At 53.3% G+C, this 27,865-nt stretch overlaps 1 protein-coding gene across 3 annotated transcripts in view; it reads left to right on the top strand.

The window, feature by feature from the left end:
• The window catches only part of ZNF423 (zinc finger protein 423), a 320,871-nt gene that overhangs the window by 84,440 nt on the left and 208,566 nt on the right, over positions 1-27,865 (top strand). For 2 of the 3 annotated variants that reach the window (XM_046680367.1, XM_046680368.1), the window contains exon 3: positions 23,000-23,200. In XM_046680367.1, the coding sequence (XP_046536323.1) occupies positions 23,000-23,200 (201 nt within the window). Of the gene's footprint in view, positions 1-22,999; positions 23,201-27,865 lie in introns of those variants that run through there. The other variant, XM_046680369.1, reaches the window with a different exon arrangement.

Raw genomic sequence — 27,865 nt, 5'->3', positions numbered from 1 at the left:
GAAGTGGATCCTTTTGACAGTTAGGCTCCTGGGTAAACCATTTCCCACCACTGGCAGTGAAGGGGGGGCAAGAACATTCTAGTGCCTACTGCATGGCAGGCGTCCACTCAGGGTGTGATGAGTGGCTGGACGAGTCAGGGAGGTTTTACAGTCGTTGAGGGAAGAGGTGACTGAGTCCTGAAGCAGGGTGGCGCCGGCTGGTGGGGACCAACAGTGTGGAGGGGAGCCGCCCATGGATGGTTCTGAGCGGGTGTTGTCTGTCGCTCTTTCTTGACTTGTCGTTTGTAACATATCCCCCTTCAGAGCATTCTGGGAAATCAGCCTCAGACCTGCTGTGCAGGTGAGCCCGAGTTTGCTGCTGGGGCCACCCAGCGCACGCATGCATCTCTGAGGCTTCGTCTTCAGAACTGATGGCAAAGAGACAGTCCCTGCCGAGTCTGGCCCCTCACCGGTCTGCCAGAGGGGGCTTCGGAGGCAGGTGGGCATGCATCTGGCTTGGTTTGAGTTCCCAAGAGCCCAGTAACTTGCGGAACTGAGTTGGATTCTGGAAGTCACCTGCAGATGAGTTCTGTGGGATTGGGCTGTGGTGACTTTAAAATGCTGGCTCGTGGAGCAGTGTTGACCTTTGGCGTGGGCCGTGCAGTCCTTAGTACAAGGGCTCGTGTCCTAGAAACTGGCTTGAAGCAGGTGGATGGCACAGCCGTCCCCTTAGCAGGGGCTGGGGGCTAGTTTCATTGCTTACCTCGCAGACGTTTACGAAGCCCCTTCCCTGGGGCAGGGAAGGTGGCCGCCGATATGTGAGTGTGTTACAAAGGACGCCCTTTGCTACACACTTGTTAGCTCCCAAGCAAGGGTAAATGGAAGTGGAATGTGGAAGAGTTAAATATAGCAAGTTAAATTGAGTGTGTGATAAGCATCACAAACCCATGAAATCCCCCATATCATATTGAAAATCTAGAAAAATGTGTTTTTTTGTTTTTTTTTTTGCTGAGAAAGATTGGCCCTGAGCTAACATCTGTGCCAGTCTTCCTCTATTTTGTTTGTGGGTCGCTGCCACAGCATGACTGCCAACGAGTGGTGTAGGTCCAAGCCCAGGAATGGAACCTGGGCCGCCAAAGTGGGGCATGCTGAACTTAACCACTAGGCCATGGGGCCGACCCCTAGAAAAATGAGACTTTTGAGACTGGAAAGTCTTGCCCTCATTTGTTCAAAAACATTGATGAAAGTCTGTTTGTCTTTGGCGCGGAGGATACAGGGGTGGCCACAGGTGCCTTGTCCAATATTGCACACTTAAAGGGGGAGGAAATAACTGTCATTGCACAGCATGGCAGGTAATGTATAAGAGAAACAAAACACCCAAGCACAAGGCAAGCAGTCTTTTGTGTGTTGGTGACACGAGATAGAGCTTCTCGCCAACCTTACCCTGGGTCCTGGGGCTATGCTGTCTCTGGTGGGGGTCCGTCTCCCTCCCACCAGCACTTAGGCATTAGAAAGTCCTATGTGCTTTAGAAGAAAACTCAAGTAATCACACAGCTGCATGGATGTGGGTTCTGAAGGGGGTTCGTGTTCGTGCTGCCCTCCCCCGTCTCGCTATGAACTTGTTGCCAGAGGTGCTCACAAGTATCCAAACTCAAGATGGGTGCTGTCCCCATGTGCCCATCCTCTACGGCTGGTGGGGAAGAGGACCCTGCGAGTCGGCTGTGGCAGCCGCGACTCTCCTCGCCTTGGCCATCTGCAGGACTCGGGCAAGCTTGCCTGTGTCCATGTATCTCAGGCCGTCTGGCTCCCCGCAAGGCTGTCCTCTGAAGACTTGATTATCATGTTGCTTTGATTCTAACGTATGTATTTTGTCACAGTCCAACATTTCTGAAATTGGGAAGCACTTTAGTGTCCGTGTCTACGTTTAACGAAATGAATCTCCCTTCCCCAGAAAACTGTCATCAAGTCAGCACGTGTCACGCGTTCGGCAGCCTCCTAGGCTGGAGGAGCTGTGGTAACTGGTGATGGACACTCTTGTCTGATGCACGCTGCCCCGGGAACCAGGTTCTAAGAACCCAGCACTTCAGGGTGTGGACACCTGGTCCTGGATCTGCGTGCCTGAGGCCGTGGCCTCCTGGGCCTCTTTCTTTCCAGACACAGCTGCACGCACGGAGGAGGTGGTCAGCAACGGACGCAAGTCTATTCTGAAAACCCTGCGCATCAAGACCTTCCAGTTGCCTCTGTGGGCTCTGCCCTGATCTTGTCGAAATGCCACATCTGCTTTTCCTCCCTCCCTCCCTCCCACAAACCTTTCAGTGCCTCCCCGTTTCTTCCACCTGAAACCTGAATGTGGCCTGTTTCCAGCCTGGCCCCTCCGCCATTATTTCTGCCTCAACTGCCACTTACCAGTCCTTTCCGCCGTCCTGACCTCCTCTGAGGCAGGGCGGTCTCTGGCTCCACTTCTGATCCTCTGAGCGCCTAGACGGGCCTGGCCATTGGCAGGCACTCTGGCAACGCTTGTTGACTGATTCGTTGATGTGACTGCGGCTCTGAACTGAGATCTTCCAGGCATTTCGTTACTGTCAGCATCCGGGCAACACAACTCGAGGACTAAATAGAATTGCAGGAGAGAACTCAACTCTAAGAACGGCTAATTATTATTATTATTATTTTTTAACCAACTGCAATTTACAAAGGGTGCGTAGAGGGAAGGGGGCACCAAAGAGCACGCCCTCTAAACGAGGGTTAATTAGAAGCCTTCGTGATAGCCAGTGCTGCATCAGCAACAGACAGCCTGTAAATAAATCTAATTTCCCTCCAACTCAACTCGTCACAAGCTTAATTACAGCAGCCACAGTGCGTGCGCGTGTGTGTTTTTTTCATTAGCAAAAGAGGGTCATTATAAGCCATGCCTGGTAAGAATTATTGTGAAGAGCCTGGTTCCACCCTCGATAGGTGTCCTCAGAGAGCAGAGAGGAACTTTCCGTGTGAACTAAAGAGTTTCCAATTAAGGAGGCTTGGAGGAAGCAGGAAGCGGCAACATACGTTAGGAAAGATTAGAGAGAGGGACGAGCCGGCAGCCAGCTGGCCGAAGGGTTCCGGGATCCTGGGTGATCACCGTGTGGAAAAAGAGTCCCTTCTGGGGCCCAGACCCTCTTTTCCCCGACTGTCGCTTGCCTGCCCCAAAATCTTGGGTCTCCAAAACCCCTCTGGTGTCCTCTCTTGCATTCTGGCTCCAGAGAGCTGAGAATGAGACTTGTGCCGGGGACGGGGCTTGACCACTTGCCCCTCGTGCCCCCCCAGATGGCTCTTCACACCTCCCTCCCCCTCCTGCTGCGGAGGGAAGCAGGCAGAGCGGCTGCCACGGCCAGGAAGATTGCTGCCCTGGACGCGGGAGCAGTGAGCGCATTGTTCTAGAAATAAATAGCTGAAAACCCCCGAGTCAGAAAGTAGTTAACACAAAGGAAGTCGAACCCTGCAGGCCGAGTCCCAATTGTCCGCAGGAAGTGCCCTGCCCCGGGGGCCTTCCAGGGAGGGTTTAAGACCATTCCGCCCGGCTCTCAGTGCACAATGTTGGCAAAAAAGGTTTTTTCCCCTCTGACCCCTGCCCCCCAGCCCCCCCCATAAGGGTCACATCTCTCATTAAGCAGCGCAAGGGGCTGCACTTTGTGGTGCTAACAAACCTCTAGTGACGGAGATATCCTGGCGGCTGCCCGAGGTCCGTGCACGTGTGTCCTGGCCTCAGATGATGCTGTCGCAGGCTGTCCAGGGCCTGCAGCAGGAGCTGGCTGCCCTGGGCCCTGGGCAGAGGGCACGGCTGGCTGCTCTCGGAGTGAGAGAGAACCTAGAAGCTCCGATCATCCCAGCCCCTCCTGGGGCCAAGGGGCTCCAACGTGTGTTCTTCCAGGCTCTGCTTGCCTCCAGGGATGGGAGGCTCACCTTCTCCCAAAGCAGCCTGGATCCTAGTGGCAGCTGGGTCATCACGTTTACTGCGCACTTCCTGCGTGTCAGTGATTACTGAATTGAACAGACATTAGTGGGAACCTCCTCCAGGCCAGGTGCGGGGGAGTAGTCAGTGACCCAAGGTGGCTCCCTGGAGCTTATGGTGGATGGGGTGTTTGGAGACACTAAACCATAACCGCAGTGAGGTCTCGAGTGTCAGGGGAACTAAAGCAGAAAGGGTGAGGGTGGGCGCAGTGTCGCCGCCCTGCTGACAATGAGGAGGTACCACACCCGACCTTCTGGCCCTGTCTTTATAAAACTCCAGCTGCCCTGGCCCACTACTCATGCTGCCCTTCGTTCCTCCAGCCCCCCAAGCTTGCGCTGGCCTGGCCTTGGCCCTAGCTGTGCCTTCCACCTGGGATGCCCTTCCTCCGGCTCTCGGTGCCTGGCTTCTTTATGCCTTCAAGTGTGGGCTCGAATCGAATGCCTCTCCCCAGAGAGGCCTTGGTGACTGTCCTCACCGAGGCTGCCTCCTTACCTGTCATTGCTTCCTATGCCGTCCACCATGTTTCATGCATTATCAATGCCTGAGATTTCCTGAGATTTTCTTCCTTGTTACCTACTGGATATCGTTGGTGCTATTGACAGCTGTGTCCCCAGCCCAGGGACACTGCCTGGCATGCAGAGGCCCACAGTCAGGAATTGCTGAGTGGATGAGGACATGTGAGGCCCATGTTGACTCTCTGTGTCATCTCATGTCATGCTCGCAACAACCTCCTGTACTATTACCCTCCCATTTTATAGATGGAGAAACTGAGGTTCAGAGAGGTTAAATCATTAACCTAGGGTCACACAGCTCATGAGCTGTGAAGCAAGGCTACATCTCCAGATTGTCTAAGGTCAAACTCATGCTCCCGGTCCCATGATGAATTGGTGCAGGCTTTTCTGCCCTAGATGGCCCCACGGAATCTGGTCTGTGCCCTGTGATCTCCTGGAACAAGCCTGCTGGCTCTGTGTACCATGCTTCAGTGGTCCGTAAACAGTTGTCCTGCTCTCCCCCTGCTCCCTTTCTTAAAGGACGAGATGCTTGGAGAGGTATCCAGGGCTAGAGTTCCTTGATGATGTTGCCATTGACGGAGGTGGGGACTCCTGGCCCCTGAATCTGCCAGATAGCCAGTGCTGGGGAGGCAGGGCATGGTGTGTGGCAGGAGAGAGTGTTGCAGCTCCGTCACGCAGGGCTGCTGATGTGCACCAGGCCGGAGCCTGGCAGGGCAGGGTTGGGGAGGCAGCCTGTGGTCCCACTGCTGTGCAGCTGTTGGCTGGGGTCCATGGAGGGTGGGCGATGCCCCAGGCCACTGGTTTCAGATGCTTTCCTGGGCTACATCACTGCCACAGCCGCCCAAATTCCTGGAATCCCGAGCTGATGAGCTGTGGGCAGGGTGAACGACGGTGCCACAGAGTTATGGTTCCCTCAGTCCAGCTTTCCTCTCCAGGAGCTCGCTGTGGAGGCGAGCACCCTGACACAGGCTGGGAGAGCCTGGCCAGCAGATCTGGGGCTCTCGAGACGAGAAGAGCTGTTGCTGTTCATTCGCCGCCTCGTTGCTCTGGGGTCTTGGCTGGGACCCTTGTTCTCTGTGGGCTGCAGGGGTCTCTTTGCTGGCCCCTTGGGTGGCACTTTTATCTTTCCAAGGCTAAGAGCCAGTGGTTCAAGAGTTCAAGGACTGTGCCTGCAGTGCCCACCTGGGCTAGGCATCCCTGAGCCCCGCTGTCTAGCGCACTTGGGCTTTTGTGGCCGATCTGTCATTACTGCGGTCAGCAGAGGCCATGCACGCCTGCTGCTGTCCCGTCCTCTCCGAACACTTGGGGTAGCAGCCTGGTTTTGAATACAGCTTCATCTTTGATGCATCAGAACTTGTCTGGTGGTGGTAAGGATGGCATTCGAGCCCAGGTCTGACCTCACAACCTGTGCCCGGGCTGCGCACTTTGCACAGAGCCAGGCGTGTCCTGCTAACACGGCACTCCGAGGTTTGAGACGTTTGCAGTGAGGTTTGACCAAGTGGAGCTGAAGTCTGCAGGCTCTCAATCCGTTATTTGTACACAATCGCCTTCACTCTGTCTTCTGTCTGGTTTTTCCCGTTTGTCTTAAATCAAGGCATTCACCCTGATTTTGGACTCCCGCGTCACTGTGCCGAGTCCTGGGGCTTCCTCGGCCCGCGCCCTCTCTCCTCTGTGCTGCAGATATGAGGCCTCCTTGGTTCTTGGAAGATTCCTTTGTGTCGCCACTTCCTCGTCTCAGAACGCTCTTCTCCATGGGTTAATCAGCTGGTTCTTCTCGTCCCCCACAGCTTGGCTCACGCCCCTGCCCCCGGAGAGGCCCTCCCTGGCCACCCGGGTGGGTAAAGCTGGCCTCTCCCGGTCCCCATGCCATCGCCTCTTTTATTTCCTTCAAGCACTAGTCTCGCAGAGCCCATTTTGTTTCTCTCTGTGTCTGCCGTCTTTCTCCCTGACGACGGGGTATGGCTGCCTTCTTCCCCGCCGGGCCCTCGGACAGTCCTTGACCCATCGTAGGTCTCGGTCAACGTTTTGTGAACAGATGGATGTGTCTTAAATAAATGCTCCTGCATCTCTTTTCTCTGGAGAGGACGTGAGGCTGGCCCGGGGGCCCAGCCCTCCTTCCTGTGGCCGCTGGTGCCGACTCCCGTGGTTCCGAGCCGGCAGCTGGCAGAGTGTGGAAGGCGTCTCTCAGAGGGGCCCGCTTCCCAGAAACATGCAGCTCACTTCCCCCACCTGGGCTCCCCCGAGGACAGAAGGATGAAAGGCTTCCTGGAAACCCTCCCGCCTTGGCCCCTGGAGGGTGGAAATGACTTGGGTCCTGTGTTTAGCTGTTAGTGACGAAACCCAGGAAGCACCCAGGTTGCGTGCGAGGAGGGAAAAACCTTCTTTGCTATTTGGTGGAGGAGGGAGGAGAGGAAGCCGCCAACTGAGAATTCCCAGAGTGGGAATTTTCTAAACTTCCCCTGGAATCAGTGGGTATGAGGAAGAGGCCCCGACTCCGCTCCCACTGAGCAGGAGTGTGATGGTGAGTGTGCGTGTGTGCGTTTGCTTGTGCACACGTGTGAGTGACACCCGGAGACGGGGCTCCTGGGCCACTCCGCAGGGTCTCGGGCTGAGGGCGTCCTTCCCTTCCAGGTCGGCCGCCCGGGCTCTCCACCGCACACCCTATGTCCTCTGCACGGATGCTGTGCAGTGGGCAGCGGTGGGCCAGGAAGGTGCGAAGGGAAGAGGCGGAGCGCTGGGCGTGGCCGCACTGCAGGCCTGACCCCATGCTGCTGCGCCAAGCAGCTTCTTTTCTCGGGAGTCGTTGTCAGCAGTGTGGTGATTGAAAATGATGTTGGAGAATCTTTATTATTTCAATTCTATTTTAAAGACACTAGGACAGTACTTAGGGGCGGAGATGCTGAGGCTTGTTAAATACACTTTCTGGGCCCCATATTCAGAGAGGGGCTGTTGGTGCGTCACCTGCATTTTCACAGGCCCTCCTTCCAGGTGGTCCTTTCCTGTCACTTCCAGGCCCCACTCCTCCTCCCCTGCCCCGGCTGCTAAGACCCCCAGGGCGAACCCATTTGCAGAGCAAGGAGAGCAGTCTCCACCCCTCCCCAGTTTGTTCCTGGGAGCTGTTCGTATCTGACTAGGAGCTGGGATCCGTGAGGTTTCGCTCTGCATGAAGCTTTGATGGTGGGTTCCCAAAACCATCCCTGAAAGTGATGGCCATAGCACGGGGCTGAGTGGAACAAAGGGTAGAAAGGTGACAAGCTCTGTGCGGCTCAGGACCGCGTTCCTGTACAGCCATCGCTGCGTGTCTGTAGACGCCAGGTCTCGTTCATCCAGGTGGTCACAGTGCACACCTCTGCCTGGTGTGGGTCCAGGGGATTTTTACCACATTCTTTATACTTTTCTGTGTGACTTGTATCTTTCACATCAGTTGCAGTTGTCTTTGTAATCAGAAACAACACCAAAGCTTCATTTTTGTGAGAAAGAAACATACTCAGAGATAGAGAAACACTTCTGGGGAGAGAGTGAGGCGGGACCGCTGGCTGGCGTGATATATCCCACTGTCAGCCCCAAGGTCAGGAAATGTGGATTTCAGTTGGAAGGATGGGCAGAGCCCCTGCGTGGGAATTTCTGGGCCATCCCCGGTCTTTCTGTGTCCACCTTGGGGTCCCTGTGCCCTGCCTGGCCAAGGTCTCCCTTGGGATCTCACTTCCTGGGCCCATGTCTTTGAGGAATCTTGGTATTGCTGGTCACCCTCCTGGGGGGTGCCTTGGCTTGAGAAGGAGGTGACACTCCACCTGCCTTGTCTCTTTATTTAATGCTGTGGAGATGAAGTGGCAGTGGCAGCACCGGGACCCTGTGGACACTTGTCGTTGTCCCTCTGGGAGGCTGCAGGTCCTGGCTGTCCAGACTCCGCTGTGCCTCACAATCTCAGCCTACCCACAGGATGGGCAGAAAATTGGTTGAGAAGTCAGAGCTGGAGCATTGATTTTTTTTAAAAAAAGATATGAAAGTAGAAAATCTTCATTTGCTTAAAAATGACTGACTTGGTGTTGTCCAGCAAAGGGGTCCTGTCCAAGAGGGTCTGTGCTAAGGAATGGATGTATGCGACTTTAGTTCATCTCTGTCTGCACTCATTCGTTCATTCACTCAGCAAATAGTTCTTGTGCCCCTACTGTGTGCTAGACACTGTCCTAGGTGCTGGGGATTCCACAGTGGCCCAGACAGACAGAAGTTCCTGCCCCAGGGGGGCCATGGCCTTCGGCACCACTGATGTTCTCCAGCTGGCAACTCTGCTGCCTCCTCGGCTCCTTCTCCCTGCCCGTCACGCTGGATGGCCGGGAAGGAGCAGCGCTGAGGCGGGGCCTACCGGCCCTGAGGACTAGCGCTGGCTCTGCCACTCGCTTGCTGTGAGGCCTGGGAACAAGGCCTTGGGTCTCAGCTTCTAGGAAAGCTGTGGGTTAGATTGACCCCTTTCTCAGGAGCCTTCTCCAGCTAAAATCCCCCAATTCATTTACCATTCGCCCTTTTTAAAGTTTTTATCATTTAAAAATTTTTAGTGGCTCAGCAAGAGTTCTTAGATATATTTCAGATAGATAAAAGAGAGCGATGCCCACCTACACGTACCCTCCAGGCTGAGGAACGGAACACCGTTTGCCCAGCCGAGCTGCCCGTCGCCGCCTCTGCCTCCCCCCGGGGCTTGGTGTTTATCATTTCCGTGTATGTCTTTATTCTTGAAATACCATGAATGATCTAGAAATACCATCTATACGTGTCGGCATATCTTACCACGTCACCCTGGTTTATCCTCAGCAGCCTGCTCTTTACTTCTCTCAGCCTTAGGTCTGGAAGATCCGCTCATGTTGATACCTGCAGCTCTATTCTCTTCATTTTAATTGCTGCATGGTGCCCCCTCTGCCATCGGTTCTCTCTCCGTCTCCTGTTCGTGGACATGTCGAGGCTGTCTAATTTCTTTGGCTATTACAGTTGATTCTGGGGTGGATATTCTTCCAGTGAACTGTCAGGTACAGCAGTTCTCCAGCCTATAAACCTTGATGTGAAACGACTGGGTCAAAGGGCATGGCTCAAACACCCTCTGCCCGCTCTCTCCATCCGTCAGCTCTGCTCTTTCCCAGTGGTTCCCAAAAATGCCTCAGGACCGAGTCTCAGTAGCCCCACTTGTGTCACATGCCCATCTCTGATTGGCCAGGCCTGGGTCATGGCCTGTCCCTGGAGCTTGGAGGCGGGCGGCCCCTAGTGGGCCTCAGAGAGTGGGCAGGGCTGGCCCCAGGGCCGGCAGGGTGCTGTGGTGGGGGTGGCATGGCCCAGGTTGGCTGGGCCCGTGCTGTTAAGGGGGGTAGCTCTTTTGCCCTTGCCCTGAGCTGTCTTAGGAGCCCCTTTCTCCGTGGAAACAGCCGTGAGTGAGCAGAAGAAAGGAGCCTAGGTTTGTGTTCCACTCTTTGATTTATGAGCACACCCCAAGGCAGCAGTCTTCAGAGTGTCCTTTTTAGAGATGGGGAAACTGAGGCTCGCAGCGGTCTCAGCAGGTCCCAAGCCTGTGCGACCCGCTGAACCCAGGAAGGGACTCTGTTCTCCTCCCCATGCTTTCTCGCACTCTTGGAGGCCAGGCGGTTCCTCTGATGGCTCCTGGAATCCGTGCTGCTGTTTCCTAGGTGGGAGAACAGGCCCAGAACCGGAGGGCTAGGCTTGCACCTTGTTTGTTTCAAGTTGCTCATCCGATACCCTCGACACAACCTGGAGGCAGGGTATTGTTACAGAAGGGGAAACCGGGACTGAGAGGTGGGAGGTGACTGGACTGGCCCAAAGTCATGCCAACAGTTAGGGACAAAGCTCTGATAACGGTGTAGGCATCTCCCCGTGCCCTCCTGTGCTGTGTCCCCCTGCCCTCATGGTAGGGTACTTCTCCGCCCCAGATGGAACCGGCATGGCTGCCCAGACCCCAGCTGTACCTTCTGTGGGGTGAGGAGATAGTCCACTGGCCCCCGTCCCCTCAGCTACTTCCCATGGGTTCCCCACAGAGAGTCCTTTCCTGCCTTTGATGTAAATTCTTGCGCTTTCCTGATAATATCCTGGGCTCTTCTTAACGCGAGGGGGTCAGCTGAGAGGCATCTCGGCAATTTATAATTCTTGAAAATTCTGTTTGGTGACATGAGTTAGCATTTAATAGACACCCTGCCACCTCCTCTCTCCCTATTGTGACAAGCTCCTGGCAGAATCCTTTCGAGACTCAGGGTAATTGCACCACGCTGGGAACGGGAAGGCCACGTTGTGCTCGAGTGCGTCTCAGAAACGTCTCCACAATAGACAGTCAGGTGTGCGTTTGCTGGGCTTCAAGGTAATGATTTAAGCTTAATTTGACCCTTGATGAGGGAGCCCATGTTTCTGGTCGGACGCCGTCTTTCAGTTGGGGCTGGCCTGCCATGCCGTCAATGGCAGCACAAATAATCCTTCATAACAAGTGCCTTTCACAGGATGTCTGCTGCTGACAGCTAATATAGAGTTATTGCCCCTGAATGCATTTCTGTAATTACTTCCCAGAGATCTGTCTTTGTGTTAGAAGACATTTCACACTTTAGTAACATAAGTGTTTTGGGAGAGCACGAGCAATAATTATGAACAGTCTTTCTGTGAAAATAAACCTAAAAAAATTATAAAAGCTAATGCTGAAATTGGTTAGAGTCAAGGAGGAGTTTCATTTGAATTTGATTCATGTATATTTATTCCAAGTGTAATAACCTCTCCTGTATGGAAACTTCTTTTTAAACAAAAGCAGTAATGATGCAGAGAACCCGCTTTCTAATTTTTGAGCAATCCTGAAACTGCAAGCTGATGAAAAGTGACAAGTTGCTTGAGACTGCATAAAGAGGCGTGATCGTGGGCCCTGATAGGAGACATTTGTGGTAATGGAAAATGAAATGATTTGCGGTGTGATCAATAAAAAATTAGCAGCATTTAATAAAAGGTTTCTGCTTCATGTTGACTAAAAAACCTCGCAAGCAGTTTGAAATCCGAGTTAAGTGGCGGTCTGAGGATGAGCCGGGGGTGGGATGGGGCGCGGTTGTGCGTGTGCATATAGATCGCGCGGATCCTGGCCATCTCGGAGGAGGCAGCCAGGCACCTGGGCTGGGTCTGGAAGTTTCCTTTGCATTGCCCATGTGACCTTTGATCTGCAGCTAATCCTCTCCAGGTTTCTGTTGCTCTTTGTGTAGGAATGTGAGTCCTAGGCACCAGGCAGGCCTTGTCCTCATTCGCGGGCATGGGCCCAGAACGCTCCTCACCTAAATTCATCCCCTGGGAGGGGGCACCCTCCCAAGGGACGGCCGTGTTCATTCTGGGACCCCTCAAATGTTTTGTCTAAGCCATTGGCTTTGTTCTGTCAGCTGCCGTAGGGTCAGGGTTTCTGGAGACTTCTGGAATGTCTTATAGCCCCCTTGTGGGACTCGACACCCTCTTGGGGGCTGGAGGGAAATCAGCAGAAAGCTGGCAGGCCTTAGCAGGTGGGTGAGGTTAAGCGGATGGGGTAAGAAGCCCACCGCAACTGTGGGTCCTGGGAGGGGGTGGGGGCCCGGGCTGGGGAGCTGGCTTCTGGGAAGCCGAGTGTGCCACCATTTGGTTTCTTCCTCAGTAGCAACAACATGGAGAGAACCACTCCATCAGACACGCTCCCTTCTCTCCAGGCGCTCCTTCCAGCTTCCCGGATTGTGGCCACCCACCAGGCCATCTCCATGCCCAGCAACCTGTTAACTTTTAAAGGCTTTACCCAGCCTCTCCACTGTGTCTGGAGGGAGTGGGGCTCTGGCCTTTCAGGCACTCCTGGGACCGGATGGGAGACTTTGGGGTGGCGGGTCACTGGAAGGGCAGCTGGCCTCTGGGTTACAGCAGTGGCCCGCGAGCTCCTGAGGACCAAGGGCAGGAATCCTTCCTGCTCCCCGCCTCCTGGGGCAGCAGCAGGACCAGGGGCCTCTTCCTGGCTTTGCTCACTGCCTCGCCCTCCTCAGAGATGATGGACCCATGGCTGGATCTTTAACTGCTGGAGACAGAAGGGCCCTTCCAGACTGCCTTGTTCACTCCTTCACTCATCAGATGTGTAGGGCACCTGCTGTGTGCCAGGTGTTCTGCTGGGTGCTGGGTGAGCACAGGGGAAGCCAGGTGAGCAAACCCCATGCTGATCCCACCCACCTGGAGCCTGCTCCCCACACAGGAAGTGGTTGGATGTCCCGCAGTGAAAAGGACTCTGGCTGCTAAAGAAGAGCCAGTGGAGAGGCGCCTGGCGAGCCCCGGAGCTCCTGCGGGAGCCCGGCCCGGGGAGGGGAGGGCCCCTTGAGCTGAGCCCCGGTCGGTGAGCTTTTGCTCACTCTCTGGTTTTACAGCGGAGCCCTTCTGTAAAGCCCCGCTTGCGGGGTCCCAGTGTCTGAGGCAGGCAGAGCGGGGCTCCCTTAGTGTGGAGGTGACACGTCGGCCTTCTGCCCTCAGGCCTGCCGCTGGCACAGTGACAAGTCACTAAGGTGCACTGTAAATGCATTGTCTATGCCTCAATTTACAGATGGGGAAACTGAGGCCCGGAGAGGGAGCAGCCTGCTGGGATTCCCCAGCGACCTCAGCGTGGCCCTGCCCTGGGATCCATCTGTCTTTGACCCCGAGACACCCTCACCCAGCCTGGCCACCTGTCCTGTCTTTGGGGTACACAGCCCTCCCCTGCTCCCTTCCCTTCCCCCCAGGGGGCTCCTCTTTCTGCCTTGGCCACCAGGGGATGATTTGTGCCCCAGCTTCCAGGCCCTGAGTTCTGCTCCAGGACCAGGAGCAATTAGGAGCGCCAGGCCATGGCGCTGGCCACAAATTAGCTGGATTTATCGAGCTCCGCATGCTGCCCTCCCTCCCCTGCCTGCCCCCACCCCACATCTCCATCTCCTTCTTCCCAGCAGCCGTCAGAGACAGAAATGACAGCAAGCAGAGGGCAGCGTGGTCACAGCCTCGGGAGGTCACGAGGGGTAGCAGCGCACAATTTTCATGGTTCCGGGTGGCTTTGTCTGACTCTTCCTCATTACTGCATGTGGCGAGATCAGTTTTATTAAGATTGTGAAGCTCGGAGGAGCAACTCTGTTAACCACTTGCTGGAAAAATAGGATTTTTTCCTTTTTGGTGGGGGTGTTTGTGATTGCTTTTTCTCCCGCTTCCTGCCCTGCCTCTCTGCCTTCTTCTTTCCCTCCCATCTGCCATTTTCCTTTCCACTCCTTCCTTACCCATCTCAGTTGGGAGCCGGGTTCGGGGGAAGCCGCCATCTCTCTTTGCCCCCATAGGGAGCTCCCACGACCTGAGCAGGAGGAGACCACATCATCCTCATTTTCTAGGTGAGGAAAGCCAGAAGTGTAAGGAACCAAGGTTCCAAAGGAGTGGGCTTGAACCCAGGTCCTGCATCTGCAAAGAAGGGGCAGTGTCATCACTGCCAGCTGACCTCCCTGTCTGGTGAGGACTGAGTAGACCACCCTGGCTGGAGGGGGCCCGGCGGCTCTTGCTGGGCATGCCCCATGGCAAAGACCCTCAGCAGGCACCCCCCAGGCTGTCTCCTGCCCTCCAGGGCCTGTTGTTTGACCCATGCTGTGTTTCTTAAAACTTGAAGTCAACATCTAAAAATCTAGAGATTTCACATAAAACTGTGGGTTTCCTTCTTAAAAAGACAGAGTGCTGCGTTTTCCCTGGGCCTCACTTTTTGTGTGGTGACGATGTAGATGCCTTGACTGGGGCCACCCCCTTGGGTGGACGTGCATCCCCTCAGTGCCCTGCCCGCCCCCCAGCCCATTCTACTCATTTGTGTAATGAGGAGGGCACTGGCGTTTTGAGCTTGGGTCCACTGATGGCCTGAATGTCAGAGTGGGCTGTCTCACCCGTCTGAGCCTCAGTTTGCCCTCTGTCAAATAGCTCTAATGGTGACACTCCCTTACTGGCCACGAGGCACTGGGTGAAGGGTGCAGCTGACCCGGGAGGTCTGCTCTGAGGGAACTGGTTGCCATCACGCCACTAACCATTTTGACCTCAGGTTCTAGAATTCCTGACAACGAAAGAGACATTCTCTGGCAGGTCCTAGTCATTTTTGTGGTCAGCCACGGGCCTGGGGAGAGGGAGGCCCTGTACCCAGCCCTGCACCGGCAGCCACAGGCGGGGCACCCCAGCAAGGCCTCTCGGGGGCAGCCAGGGTCACATTCGGTGTTGGACTGATCCTGGCTTGGAAATTCCATCCGCAGAGCCATCAGCATTGACAGGGGAGCAGCAGGCGCCCCCAGACAGCCATCCGGAAGTTGCTTCCTTTTTAAGAAGTGGAACTTGGACAGCAAATTATGTGTTAAAATATTTGCCTACAGCTCTGCTGCCAAGGGGACCCTTTAGGCTGAGTGTTAAATGTTACCCCGCTGCCTGCACTGCAAATATGTTAAACCTGAAGATAAATAGTGGCTGCCTCGTGGAATTTGGGGCCAGCAATGATGCGCAAGCGGAGTGTCTAATTGGGGTTGGCAGGCTCCCCGCCCAGCCCAGCTCCATCCATCCTCTGTCCCACCATCCTGGGAGTGCGTGAGAAAGTGTTCACAGAGGCGTGTCCTTCTCCAGAAGTGGGGCCCAAACGCCATGTGGAGGCTAAGCCAGGGGTTCGACCCAGTGCCCAGGTTCCCAGAGTGCCTCCTCCCACTCTCATCCTTGGGAACGTGCTGCCAGTGAAACCGTGTATAGGAAACTTACAGGCTGCTATGTCGGTGTATGCATTTTCTCTTTAAAAAAAAAAAAAGTTGCTCCAGGATAAATGCTTTGGAAGTGGTAGACCCTTCGTGGACTGTGAGTTCATTTGGAAGGCCCCCCCAACTGCATCCCCGGGGAGAGCGCAGGAGACGTGGGCTTGTGAATTGTAGACTGAAGTGTCTGCATCGTCTCCCCAGGGGCTGGCGGGGACAGACCAGAGGTCACACTGCTTCTGGAGGAGGTGGGCTTGTAACTTACTCGAGGCCGCATGGCGTGGACGGGGAGCCTGCACTTGAGCCCAGAACTTCCCTCTTCTGTCCAGTGGATTCTTTTTGTTGTGTAGACATTTTTGTGCCTTTCAAAGGGGTGTGTGCCCTGACATTCCCCATCCTCAGGAGCCTCCTCCAAGGCCTCCTGCCAGAACCTCCCTTGTGGTAGGATCGTCTCCAACTTGTGTCGGCCGTGTTGCTGCACACGCTGGTTTGAATGATAACAGCAGCAGTGAGACAGTATTGTCGCAGCTACTCCACTTCTCTGAAGTTTTATTGTGGACCAGGTATCAGGCTTTGTATATAACCTCATTAAAATAATTTGACTTCATTAAATTTTTCTCAGAGAGGGTAAGTGACTTGTCCAAGGTCCCCAACCACTGAGTCGTAGCATGTGGATTTCAACCCAGACAGGCTGGCTCCAAAGATTCTTTTCCATTCTCTCTGTCATCCCGCCAGTCCCTGGAATGTGACTCCAGCTGTCGGCTCCTTGTGTGTGTTGTTGCTTAATAACCATCGTTATTGTGGTGACTTGGTTCCGTCAGCCCCACTGGAGTCCTCTACGCTGGCATTCCCCATGCTTCCCATGCGGTTGGGTCCCCTGGTCACGACTTGGACATGCCTAGAATTTACTCTCTGGTGGTTCCTGATTGCAAGAAGAAAGAAGTGAGGAGACCTTCCCAGGCTCGCTGGCCTCCAGGGCCCACTCTTCTGCCTCCCCGCTCTCACCTGGCACTGTCCCCCTTCCTGCCGTTCATGCCTCTCTGCGCTCCACCAGTCACCCCTCGCAGCACCTTTGCCCACTCCCTCGTCTTCCTGCCTGCTCCTGCTCTGGCCTCCTCTAGGCTCCCTTGGAACCCCCAGGGCTCCTGGACCTACATCTGTCTGGCGTGTAGTTGTGTGCACAGTTCTTGCATCAGTGACGTCCCTTCAGGTGAGCCTCACTTCTGCCTTGTGCGGCAGGAGAGGACTGTGTTTATCGTGATCAGGCTCCTCATTGACATAGGAGCAATCAGGCTCAGGCAGAAGTGACTTGCTCAAGGTCCCTCATGGGCTGAGGTGGGGGGTACGAAAGCTAAGACTGGAACCCAGGTCCTGGACCAACCCCTGCCAGGCTGCAGGTCTTGCCACTTATTCCTCTTCTTCCGCATTCATTCGTTCATCTATTCACTCATTCACCCACCCCATATTTATTAAGTATCTTTGCTGTGCCAGACCTTGTGTGAGCTTTGAGGTCACCGAGACAAATGGGACTGGGGAACACGCTGTATGTTGTAGCAATATGGGTGTGCTATGCCTGGCACAGAGTAGACACTCACTAGATATTTGTGGGATGAATGAAGGAAGGAATGGGCCAATGCGTGTGGTTGTTGGCACTGGGGTATCTCCTGCCTCTCAAACTCTTCCCTTGTTTTCTCTATCTCTGGCATATGGAGGCTGCTCCTGGCCTCCTGCCTCCACTGAGCAGGTACTCAGCGCTGGGGCCCCAGAGGTGGGACCCCTGGAGGTCCCTGGTGGGTTCTCAGGGTGCCCAGGGTTCCCCGCTGGCTAGCTGACCCTGCGGTCCCTCCCAGGAAGGGGAAGAGGCAGCCTCCTGGGTGAGGGTTGTTCTGACCCATGTGCTTGCGGGGACCAGACCAGAGGGGAGGGACTCTCATGGGGTTCTCAGGCTGAGCCTCCCTAAACTGGCTCTTGGGAGCACTGAGGCCCCCACAGCCCTGCCTTGTGAGTTCCAGGATCCTTGCTGAGGGTAGGAAATGCCCTGTTCCCAGGCCCAGCAGCCTGCAGGCAGCCTGCCCCCGGGGCCTCTCCCCTTCCCTATTTCCTGGCCCTGGACTCAGCCAGCTGTCCCCTGCTCAGCCCTTTCTCAAGCTTTGCCTTTTTGCCCTCCCACATAGTGGTTAAGAATCGGGATCTGCAGTTAGAAGACCAGGGTTCAAATCCAGGCTCTCTCCTTCCTAGTGCGGGTGACTTGCGTGTGGCCTGAGCCTTGGTTTCCCCATCTGCAAAGTGGGGATATCAGTTGTACCTACCGCACAGGGTGACTGTGATGACGGGGTGGCACGGTGCGAGTGTAGGATGGTACCAGGAAGTGCTCACATGCTGGTCAGCATCGTTCAGGGTGTTGGGGCGGCAGAGCCACCTCCTCCTCCCCTGACTGGCCCTCCTGCCTCTTCCCTCAAGAGGACATGGGGCCACTTTTCTTGCTAAGCCTCCCTTGCTGCATGCCCTTTCTGCAGGGTCCCACTATCCTCGTGTTATCGTCTTGAATGAAAGCGCTTTCTCGAGGGCAGTGGCTCAGTGGGGTTGTTTAGGCCGGGGGTGGGAAATCCACAACTTTCTAATGACGAGCGATGAAGGTGGAGGATTTTGTTACCGCCTCTCTTTGCTTGTAGGAAATTCCCCAATCCCAGGTCCTGGGCTCAGGGACTCTGAGTGTGTGGTGTGGTGTAGTGGGGTCCATTGGTGAGGTGTATCTTCTTTCTCCTGCTTTGAGGGAGAAGCTGGCAGGACAGAGTGGCGCCGTCATATGTTAGGTTAAACCATTTCAAATTGCCGATATTTGACTTTTTGACTTACCAGGATGGGAACTTCATATGGTTCAACCTAGTACTTATCTTCAGACAATAAACAGCACTGTCACCTCTTCCCCTCCACCTGCCCTCACCTGATACCTTGAGACTTGTTTCTTTGAAACCAATTCATTCATTCATTCAACTTTTACTGAGCCTCCACCGTGTATCTGTCAGTACTGGGGGCTGGGCAGACAGTACTGAGCAAAAACCAACACAGCTCCCACCCTCACGGAGCTTACGATCTGGTGGGGGAATGTTCCAGCTGTCTATTGCTGTGTAACAAACCATCTCAAAAATCGATGGCCTAAAGCAACAGGTATTATTTCACAGTTCTGTGGGTTGACTGGACTCCGTTGGTGGTCTCACTTGGCATTTCTTGTACAGTTGCAGTCGTATGTTGGCCAGGGCTGCTGTCATCTGAAGACTCACCTGGGTTGGATATCCAAGATGGCGCACTCGCATGGCTGGCAGTTGTTGCTGACACCTGGGAGCTCAGCTGCGGCTGTGGACTGAAGCGCCTTTATGCTCTCCACATGGTTTGGGCTTCTCATAGCATGGCAGCTGGGTTCTGCGGGTAGTGAGACCGGGAGACCGGGAGACCTGGGCGAAGCTGTAAGCTTTCTTCTGACCTGGTCTCAGAGGTCCCAGAACTTACTTCCATTGTATTCCAGTGGTCCAAGAGTTATCGAGGCCAGCTGGCCCAGAGGGGAATTGTGGAGGGGAATTATATCCCTCTTCCTGATGGGAAAGTGCAAGGCCTCACTACAGAAGAGCCTGTGGGATGGGAGATGTGGTTACTGCCATCTTTGGAAAATGCTGCCTGTTACAGGGAGGCAGACAGTCAAAAAGTTAGCCGACAAAAGCCTGAGTGAACACCGCACCAAGTGCACTGATGGCAAAGGGAAGGGAACGAAGGAGAAAGAATGATGGGGACCCACATGACGTTGGAGCTCAGGCCTGCGGGAAGCCCTGTTAGGTGGGCGAGGAGTTTCAGGGGCAGAGGAGTGTGAAGCCCTTGGTGGAACACACTCGTAATTCCAGGGAGTGAGAGAAGGTCTGTGTGGCTGCGGGAATGAGCACCAAGTCACAGAGGCCAGCAGAGCCCTTGCTGGATCTTAGGGGCTGGGACAAGGACCCTACATATGACATTGAAGGGTTTACATATTCCTTGACACTTGGCTCATTTTTTCATTGACTCTCTACTGTGGGGAGACCGTGTAGCAGAATGGTTAAGAGTCAGACACAATTGTGTTTGAAACCTGCCAATTGTGGCCTTGCTTAAGTATCGTCACCTCACAGACCCCCAGTCTCCTCACCGGCGAAATGTGGATAAGATGGTGCCCCGCTCATGGGGCTGCCTGGCTGACTGCTCAGGGGCACCTGGCACAGCGCAAGTGCTCAGCAAATGCTAGCTGCCCTTGGACTCCTGAGCAAGAGGATGGAGGTGTGCATGTCAGAAAACAACTAGGTTGTGAGTTGTCCAGGGTGGCGCGTGAGGCTGGGGAGGTAGGGAGCTTTGTCAAGGGGACAGAGAGGCTGGCATTTACAGCACCAATTTTGTTTCCCGTCCCATGTGTGTCACCCTGCGGGAGAGGGCCCTATTGAAGTGGTTCAGCTTGAGCCTTCCCTGGATATGCTTCAAGTTGCCCCAGGCAGGCCCTAGGAGAACTCGGGTGGGGCCATAGGGAAGGGTGCCAGCAGCCCGTTTTGGGGACATCCTTCCCAGCCCTGGTGGCGTCGGCGGAAGAGAAGTGGGCTCCTCGGCCTGCTGACTTTGCTTCATGGCCTGGGTGGTGGGAGAGACCAGAGGTCAACTGTAGTTCAGGCCCAGGAGGTCACCATGTCAGAAACATAAGGCAGCACTTGGGATGGGGACTCAAAATCAGTGGTGGCCTCTGGGCTCTGCTTTCGCTGTGCTTGCCTGGGTGAGGACCGGTGGGGACCTCTGGGGCTGGCCAAGCATGGGACATGGGACAGTCAGGGCCACTCCTGACTAGCCAGAGCAGGATCAAGGGAGTAGGGAATGTCCATTCATTCAGTCCTCAGGGGCTTCCTGAGCGGCTGCTCGGGGTGGGCTGGGGATGAGGAGATCCCAGAGAGTGCTCGAGGAGACTGGCACCCTCTGACCTTTGAGCTCCCACCTCCCGGGCCTCGGAGAGCTTGGGGCTCCAGAAGATCCTGGGTCTGGAGGGAGAGGGGGTGCTGCTGAGGATCAGAACTTGTAGGTTCAAACCCTTGCATGGCTTGGGGTGACCCCTCAGAGCCTCTGTTTTCTCATCTACAAGTGGAGAAATTATACCGTATACTCTTTTTTCCTATTGTGAGCTTCAAATGCTGCGGAGCGTGAAAGTGCCTTGCAAAGAGTGAAGCCCTGAGCAGGATGAAGGGCGTCCTGTCCTTGAGGTCCGATTCTGCTGACGCAGCAGAGAGCCCTGGGGCCTGGGTCTTCGGGGAAGTCTTGCTGTCCTAAACTTCTTCAGGGCCCTGCATCTTCCCTCTCTGGTGTCCTGAGGGTCAGGCTGGCTGCTGTGTGACCCCAGGGGACCCCAGATGACGCCTTTGCCTGCCTCCCCTCTCCCGCCTTCCCATTAGTGGACAGCGGCAGGGGAGGTGACAGTTCCTTAAAACAAATTTATACTCTTGGATGACTTTATGGGTTTTTGCCTTATAAAAACCCAAGAGTTGACATTCTGATTTATCTACTCCTGAGTCAACAGGATGTAGCAGATTTAAAGAGATCAAATGCATTGTAACGTTTGTGGTTCCAGTCGTGGATCAGATGAGATATTATGGAAAGTGCTGCCAAGTCAATATGGCAAAGAGACCCAAAACAAACAAGGGGATAATTTAAATATGTCTATTAAATTGTGTGTTAAGTAAAGTAGCACAAATGTGGTGCTGAACGTGACCGATTATCTGCAGAGTTGGTGGAGTTGACTGAGCCAGAATTATGGTTCTTTTTTCCTCCCTTCAGAACATTTTTTTTCTTGAGGGAAGAGACTATAAACTAGGAATTTCAGAGACGGCTTGACTGTATAACCGTGGTTGTGTGATGACTTATAATATTGAAGGCTCCAAACGCTATTTCTCATTTCTTTGCTTTCTATTTCTTGCCGTTGCCACAGCAGCAGATCAGATTTCCTGAGATAAATATGCTGCCTTGCTTTTAATGGGATTTCTGTATTGCCAGGAGTTGGCGTGTTCTGATAATAAAAGAACCTAAAAATTGTACATCCCTTAATTGGTAAGAAGAGAGATGTTTTGATGGGCCACAAATGGAAACATTGATTTTTACTACCTCCGCGCAGTTCCAAGCGGCGTGTCATGCCACGTTCCCCGCCACAGAAGGCAGCAGCTGGCTCTCCGATGAGCTGATTTGTGATCGCAGGTTCTTGATGTCGCGTGCTTGGAAGTGCGTGTTCTGTGCGGATGGGGGAAATAGAGCACTTATAACATTATCTGTTTCTAAATTGAAATATTTAGAGGACTGTGGCTTCCACCTCGAATCGAATGCATTCTTTGCTTCGTTTCTCTTTCTTGCTTTGGTGGGCAGCCTCAGGGGTTTAAAGGTTGTGTGCTGAAGTCTTTCTGTAGCTGCAGTGTTGTGTGTGACACACACGTACACACACATGTGCACTCACACATTTGCATATGCATATATGTTTGCATAAATATCTTTACACATAATAGAGATTTCTCTCTTTAATTTAAATCAGTGCTAGTTTCTGGATGGAGAGATTTGTTTTTCAGGACAGACTGTGGGAAGAGGCAATGCACACTTTGATATTCCATTGTGAATCTTTGTATTTTAATGGGCAAGTTTAATCCACTGACATTTATTGGGATTACTGATATATTCTCTGTGTTATGTGTACCATGCTTTATCTGGACTTTGATTTACAAATTCTTGATATGTCCTATTAATCTCTCAGACTGAGGCTGTGCTCCGTTTCCCACAGCTGTGCGGGGAAGTGCTCCAGACGAGAGTCAGGATGTCAAGTTAAACATCTGGGGTGCTGGGGATGTTGCATCCCCCTGGCTGGGTGCCAGGTGCCTTACCTGTGAAGTGGGAAAAACAAAGCTATCCCTCTCTGCGGGCAGGGGGACCATGATCACTTGAATTTCCTTTTAGCTCTGGGATGTGTGAGACTGAAATGGGACTACATGTGTGAAATTGTGGCTTTGTAAAAGCACAGAACACTACCTAAATGAAAGGCATCACTATCATGATCATTAATTCACTTTTCTCTGCAGTTTAGCTACTTGTCTGCACAGTGCTAATCGTAGAATAGGTGTTTTATTTTAAATAAATTGGTCCCATGATTCCAAGGCTGGTTCTCACTGTCTAGGGGGATTCCAGGCACGAGTGAGGGCTCAGGGGCATTTTCAGCTTGATCTGGCTCTCTGTGGTCCTGCAAACACACGTGCTTCCTTAATCCCAGAGTCAGGACACCTTTACAAAGAACTGAGCCAGCATCACCATATTGGGAGGCTTGTGTGGAAGGTGAACTTGGCTCCGAGATCTCCCAGCTCTAAATTGCAAGGCTTTGGGGGAAACTAAAAGTTTAGGTGCATCAGGCACAGCTGATAGAGGCTCTAGAGAAGCGTGTAAGAGAATTGGCTTTTTAGGGGACAAAATGCTGAGATATTTTCACCTCCCTGGTGGATCACGACCCCCAGCCTCCATGCACAGAGGGAAAACGACAGGAAATCCCCCTAGAAGATTTGCACCAAGAATTAAAGAATCTAGTTGAGAATTATGGCACCACATGCTACAAAAAACTCCCATCTATTAATGTACTGAGAGTTGTCAAGAATAGTGGACCCTGGGAGGCAGAGTAATTAAATGTATCTTAATAAATGCCGGGTGATTCTTTTAAAACCCTTTCCCAAGACCCTGTCAGCTGACATGGACTGTATTCTTCCTGTTGGCAGGAGGCCTAGGAGCAGAGCCGGAGTGTGATCGGAAAACCAGCCGTGCGCTGGAAGACAGGAACAGCGTGACAAGTCAAGAGGAGAGAAATGAGGACGATGAAGACATGGAGGATGAGTCAATTTACACCTGTGATCACTGTCAGCAGGACTTCGAGTCTCTGGCAGACCTGACGGACCACCGGGCCCACCGCTGTCCTGGAGGTAATGTTCAATAGCGCCGGGATTCTGACAGGTGGTTATACGGATAATTGGACATAGCAACAGCTTGAAGCCTCAAGTGAGATTAAAGAATTAATAATGTAATTCTACAGTTAATGTCATTTTATTGTGGTGTCTTGGGTACCCTGTATCTGCCTTTTAAATGAAATTAAAAATAAAAGTAACGGCTTTCTGGCAGGCAGGAATTAGGTGGAGGTGCCCCGTCTGGGCCCCCCAAACAGCACTGCGTAGTGTATGGGCTGTAACTGGGCATGTCTGCCACCCCAGATTTCTGGAAGGCCTTTTGGAAACCCAGCAATTCAGAGGTTGTTGGTGCAAAGTTAAGCAGCTTAAGTGTGGAAAGCTATGTGAAGGAGGGTGCCCTGGGTCAGGGCTTGTGATGCGACAGGGAGAATTTCAAAGGCCAAGAAGAGCCCTTGCAGAAAGGGACCTGGTTCCGCTTCTATGCTTGGCCTCCCACTTCTCTGAGTCTGAGGAGAAGGGTGGCTGGGAACTTCTTCTAGACCTGGCTGTGGCCCTGCTTCCTATTTCCTAGGTGTCTCAGAGAAGGTGGGCAAGGCCACAGTTTTATGGGAGTGCGTAAGATTTCACAAGTTTTGTGTGTCTGTGTGTCTGTGTGTCTGCGGCATGTGCGGTGAATGGGGTGGGGAATGGGGGCATGTGCATTCCCTGGGGTGTGGCAGCCATGCTACGGGGCTGGGGGTTGACATATTGCCAGGCTCTGAGCAGAGAGTCCAGAGCATCCTTGTTCTTTACATAGCTATCCCCGGACATCTTCCTCCATTGTGGTTGTTGATGAAACCCTTTGGATGCTGGTTTGTGGGGAGAGGACCTAAAATCTCAGACCAGTATTTGCAAGAGGACCTGTCACCTGTTTGGGTGGGAAATTTGCTGGTAGGAAGCAGTTTGGGACTCAAAGCCCTCACTTCCCATACCTTTCATGCCATCTTGGAAGTATGAAAGCCAAAAGTTTTGGGAATTACTATGACTTTCCCTCTAGTGACATCTGTACCTGCATAGTCCTGGCTAGACCCAGTCTCCATTCTCAACCTCTGGAGGGAACAGATAGCCAAAACAATAGACCCAAGAGGACTCTTACAGGTTTGGACTTTGGGGGGCTCAGCAGACCAAACCCCAGTCACGTGGAATTTGTGATATTTCAACCACAGGCAGAGGTGATGGATAACTTATAATCTTAGAATATTGAGGTGTTGAGAGGGAAAGGTGATTGCTTGACCAAGGTCAGGGAGCAATTTGTAGGTAGAGCCAGGACCTTTTCAGGACACTTGGCTGTGGACTCTATCCTACTTGAGAAAATAATAAATGCTAGCATATTTCTTGATTTAGCCAAGAATTGAGGTAGACTTTTAACTATAAGAATAAAATATTGTCATTTACTTTAAAAACAATTAATTGTTTTTCTAATTAAAAGCTATTCTCTTTATTTTCTAAGTGGAAAAGTCCACACCATTCTCGTCTAGTCGTGAAAGCAGGGCCCCTCAGGACCACTGCTAAGTGATGCTTTGTTGAGCCTCTGCAGCTCTTGGGGTGAAGCCCTATGCCCGTCACTACTGGGGCTGCACCTTCCTCCAGTTCTTCAGAATCAAGAAGATCCTCATGTCTCTCACCACACTTTTGTGAATGGTGGTGCCTCTAGGTGAAGGGAAAATGTGACACTTTGGTGCTGTATTTGGGGTCTGTACTGGAAATAAGAAATGGTAGCCAATTGTGCTTTCGTCTTGGGCAGGATTCTCTTCCCAGTGGCAGTCTCTTCTCTCTGCAGCCTTCGACTTTGGCTGAAATCATGGCAGCCCTGTTTTCAGGGTCTCCAGCCATCCTTATTGATGCTGGTGGTATCCACCGATCCTCCTGCCTGCTTCCTAACAGGACCCCACTAACGACCTCCACGGGGACGTGGGAGCCAGGAATATCTCCAAACCTTGGACCATTGGAAGGGAGTCAGAAATTCCTTGAAAGAGCATGGGAAACGACCTTGCCTCATAGCATCCCTGAGAAATTCATTACTGCCCAGTAAAGGTGTGACAGCCTGGGAGAGTCTCCCTGACGTGGAAGAGATATGTGAGGAGTTATTTCCCCCCAGGTCTTGCCTCCTTAGGATTACCCAATGACAGGAAAAGCCACTGGGAATTACTTGCATATTATTCAAAACACGTGCCTACCTAAGACGCCTCCATACCCTTTGATCATGCAGTGGTTTTCAAACTGTGTCCTCAGGGGTGTCTCTAGGGCTATTGGGGCGGATATCGGGGCCTGTGCAACTGAGGGGGCGCTGACACCCACTCTAATCAGAGCTATTCACCTTAAAAAGTCTGTTCTATACATTGGGCTTTAGCATAAGATGTCATTTGCAAATAGGCTTCTGCTTGAAAAGTCTAGAATTGGCACAAAAATGCAATAGCAGGCCCTCCCAGGCCAGGCTGAGGGGGCTGCCAGACGCTCATCACTGGCCATCTGCTCTCTGTACCGGGGACGACACAGGTGGGCATTGCTGCCCTCCTGGAGAGTACACTCTGGAGGGAAAGGTGGATGCGTGACAGCCCAGCAATGACCTTTCAGAGAGGGCCGTGCTCTGCTGAGGCCGGGCAGGCTCTGGGTGCTCAGCAGACGTTTCTGAGGGAACAAATGAGTCTTGTTTAGAGGGGAGTGGGCCCTCCTTGCTGTTGAGAATTTGGGGCCTGCGGGTGATGCCACCTGTCAATCCTGCTGTCTGCTCCTTGAACATTTGTGCCCTGCAGAGGGCTGTCGCTTCTGGAATGTGGAGGTGGCACACCCCTCCCCAAGCAGGTGTCCCGGGAAGGTCAGCCCTCCGGGCAGTCGGCATGTTGGGAAGAGGCTGTGTGGAGGGCATGGGTGTTTGTGGGGGGCCTTGAATGTGGTTTGCTTTAGCACGGTGACCTCTGGGCTCTTTCTGCAGCATCTTGGGTGGGGGGCAGTGCCATGTTCCATCAGAATCTGGGAGAGTAGCTGTAAGGTCTGGAGATTTTCTGAGGTGGGGATGCTCACCGTGGAAGGGGGAGCCTCCTGCCAGACTGGCAGTGATGACCTTCATAAGGAAGACCTGGGACTCTGCACTGAAGAGATCTTTATTTCCGGAGGTTCTGGAGCTTGAGAAGGTGCCTTCTCCATTGTCCCTCAGCAGGAGTGGCGATGCTGGGTCCAGGGGAAGTTGCTGAAGCGTGGACTGCAAGAACTCAGACAGCTCCGTCAAGCCCTGTCATAGTTCTCTCTCTCCTCTCTGTCTCTCTCATTGTCTCTCATTTGTGTCTGAGAAACCAGCCTTAAACCCGCAAGGCCTCGAACATTGCGTCTTTATGACACAAAATGAAACAAGCAAGGATCCAGTCGGCTCTGGTGACGCTCACGCCCCCAACAGCTGTTCGATTTCTCCTTCTTCCCCTCCAGCCCCTGCGCACAGGATAACAAGTGTTTGCATGCTTGGAGGCGTGGGCACACACCGTTTTGTATCCTGCATTTGTTACTGAATGTTTTCCGAAAGGATCCCACGTTGGGACGTGGTCTTCTCCATTATCCTATTTTTGGGGATCCTCTCTATTTTAAACAGTAGGACTCAAAGGGATACAGCTTGAGTTGCTGATACTGGGTCTGTATACGATAAAACTATTACATTTAGACCAATATGCTGGTAGATTAGGGTTTTGCAACAGAGTAAATGAAGGCTGCCTGGATGCGTGTGGGGGGCTTGTCTTTCCTAATGGAGCATCGTTTGTGCACACAAAGCATTTGGTGGCTGTCTGAACCGACAGAAAGTCCCATTAATTCAGGTCCCACTAACTTCAAATAATGCCAGAATGGGGAGGGAGCTGTTTACGTTGAGGCAATTTGTGAAGCGGTGGCCAAACACATGTGGGCCCTCTAAACGGTTGCAGGGCTGTTTTTCATCTTCTAGGAGCCGGGAGGACTTCAGCTGCTCTGGAAAGTGTTTCTGGGAAGTTCCTGGGGCACTGCGGAGGCGGGAGCCAGACGCTTGGTTTACCAGGGGCTGACTCCCGTTTTTCATGCGTTCATTGAAGCAGGTCACCCGTGGACCTTCGGTCTGGATTCAGGTGGAATGTTTTCCCGCTTCCTTGTAGGAATACTACCCTGTGAGGATGCTCTGTGATTTGGACTGACTGCTGCTTTGGCCCAGATGAGTGAGGCTGACTGCCTGAGGATGCTTGGGTGCTGGATCTGCACTGCTGTGATGTTCTAGGCCTGACTGTCCCAGCGACGCTCATTATGTCAGGAGTGGGCTGTCTGCAGGGGTGTGCAGTGTGCCAGTCCTGGAACGCCGCAGTGTCCTGGGCTGGAGCCCCTGACGGCTTTTGGAGGTCCCTGGGCTCTTCTCTAAAGGCACTACTGGCGTGATTTGGGCTTTCGTTATAGGAAGGGAGAGGCAGATGGAGTAAGACCGAGGTTTCTAACTGTGGCCTCCAAGCACTTGCTCCACACAACACAGGCTGCCTTCACGACCAAGTTGGAGCCGAGAATGGGTTTCTTCCCTTCAGCCTCCATTCCCTGATCTCCAACTCAGGCTAGCTGCCTCACTGGGCACAGAGGGGCAGCCCTGAAGCACACAGGGTCCCTGCTGCCCTCCAGGGGCTCACAGTGTGGGCCGCAGCCCTCCCT

The sequence above is a fragment of the Equus quagga genome, chromosome 13, assembly GCF_021613505.1.
Source record: "Equus quagga isolate Etosha38 chromosome 13, UCLA_HA_Equagga_1.0, whole genome shotgun sequence".
In the NCBI taxonomy this organism is placed as follows: domain Eukaryota; kingdom Metazoa; phylum Chordata; class Mammalia; order Perissodactyla; family Equidae; genus Equus; species Equus quagga.
This window is presented reverse-complemented; position numbering and strand designations above follow the sequence as displayed.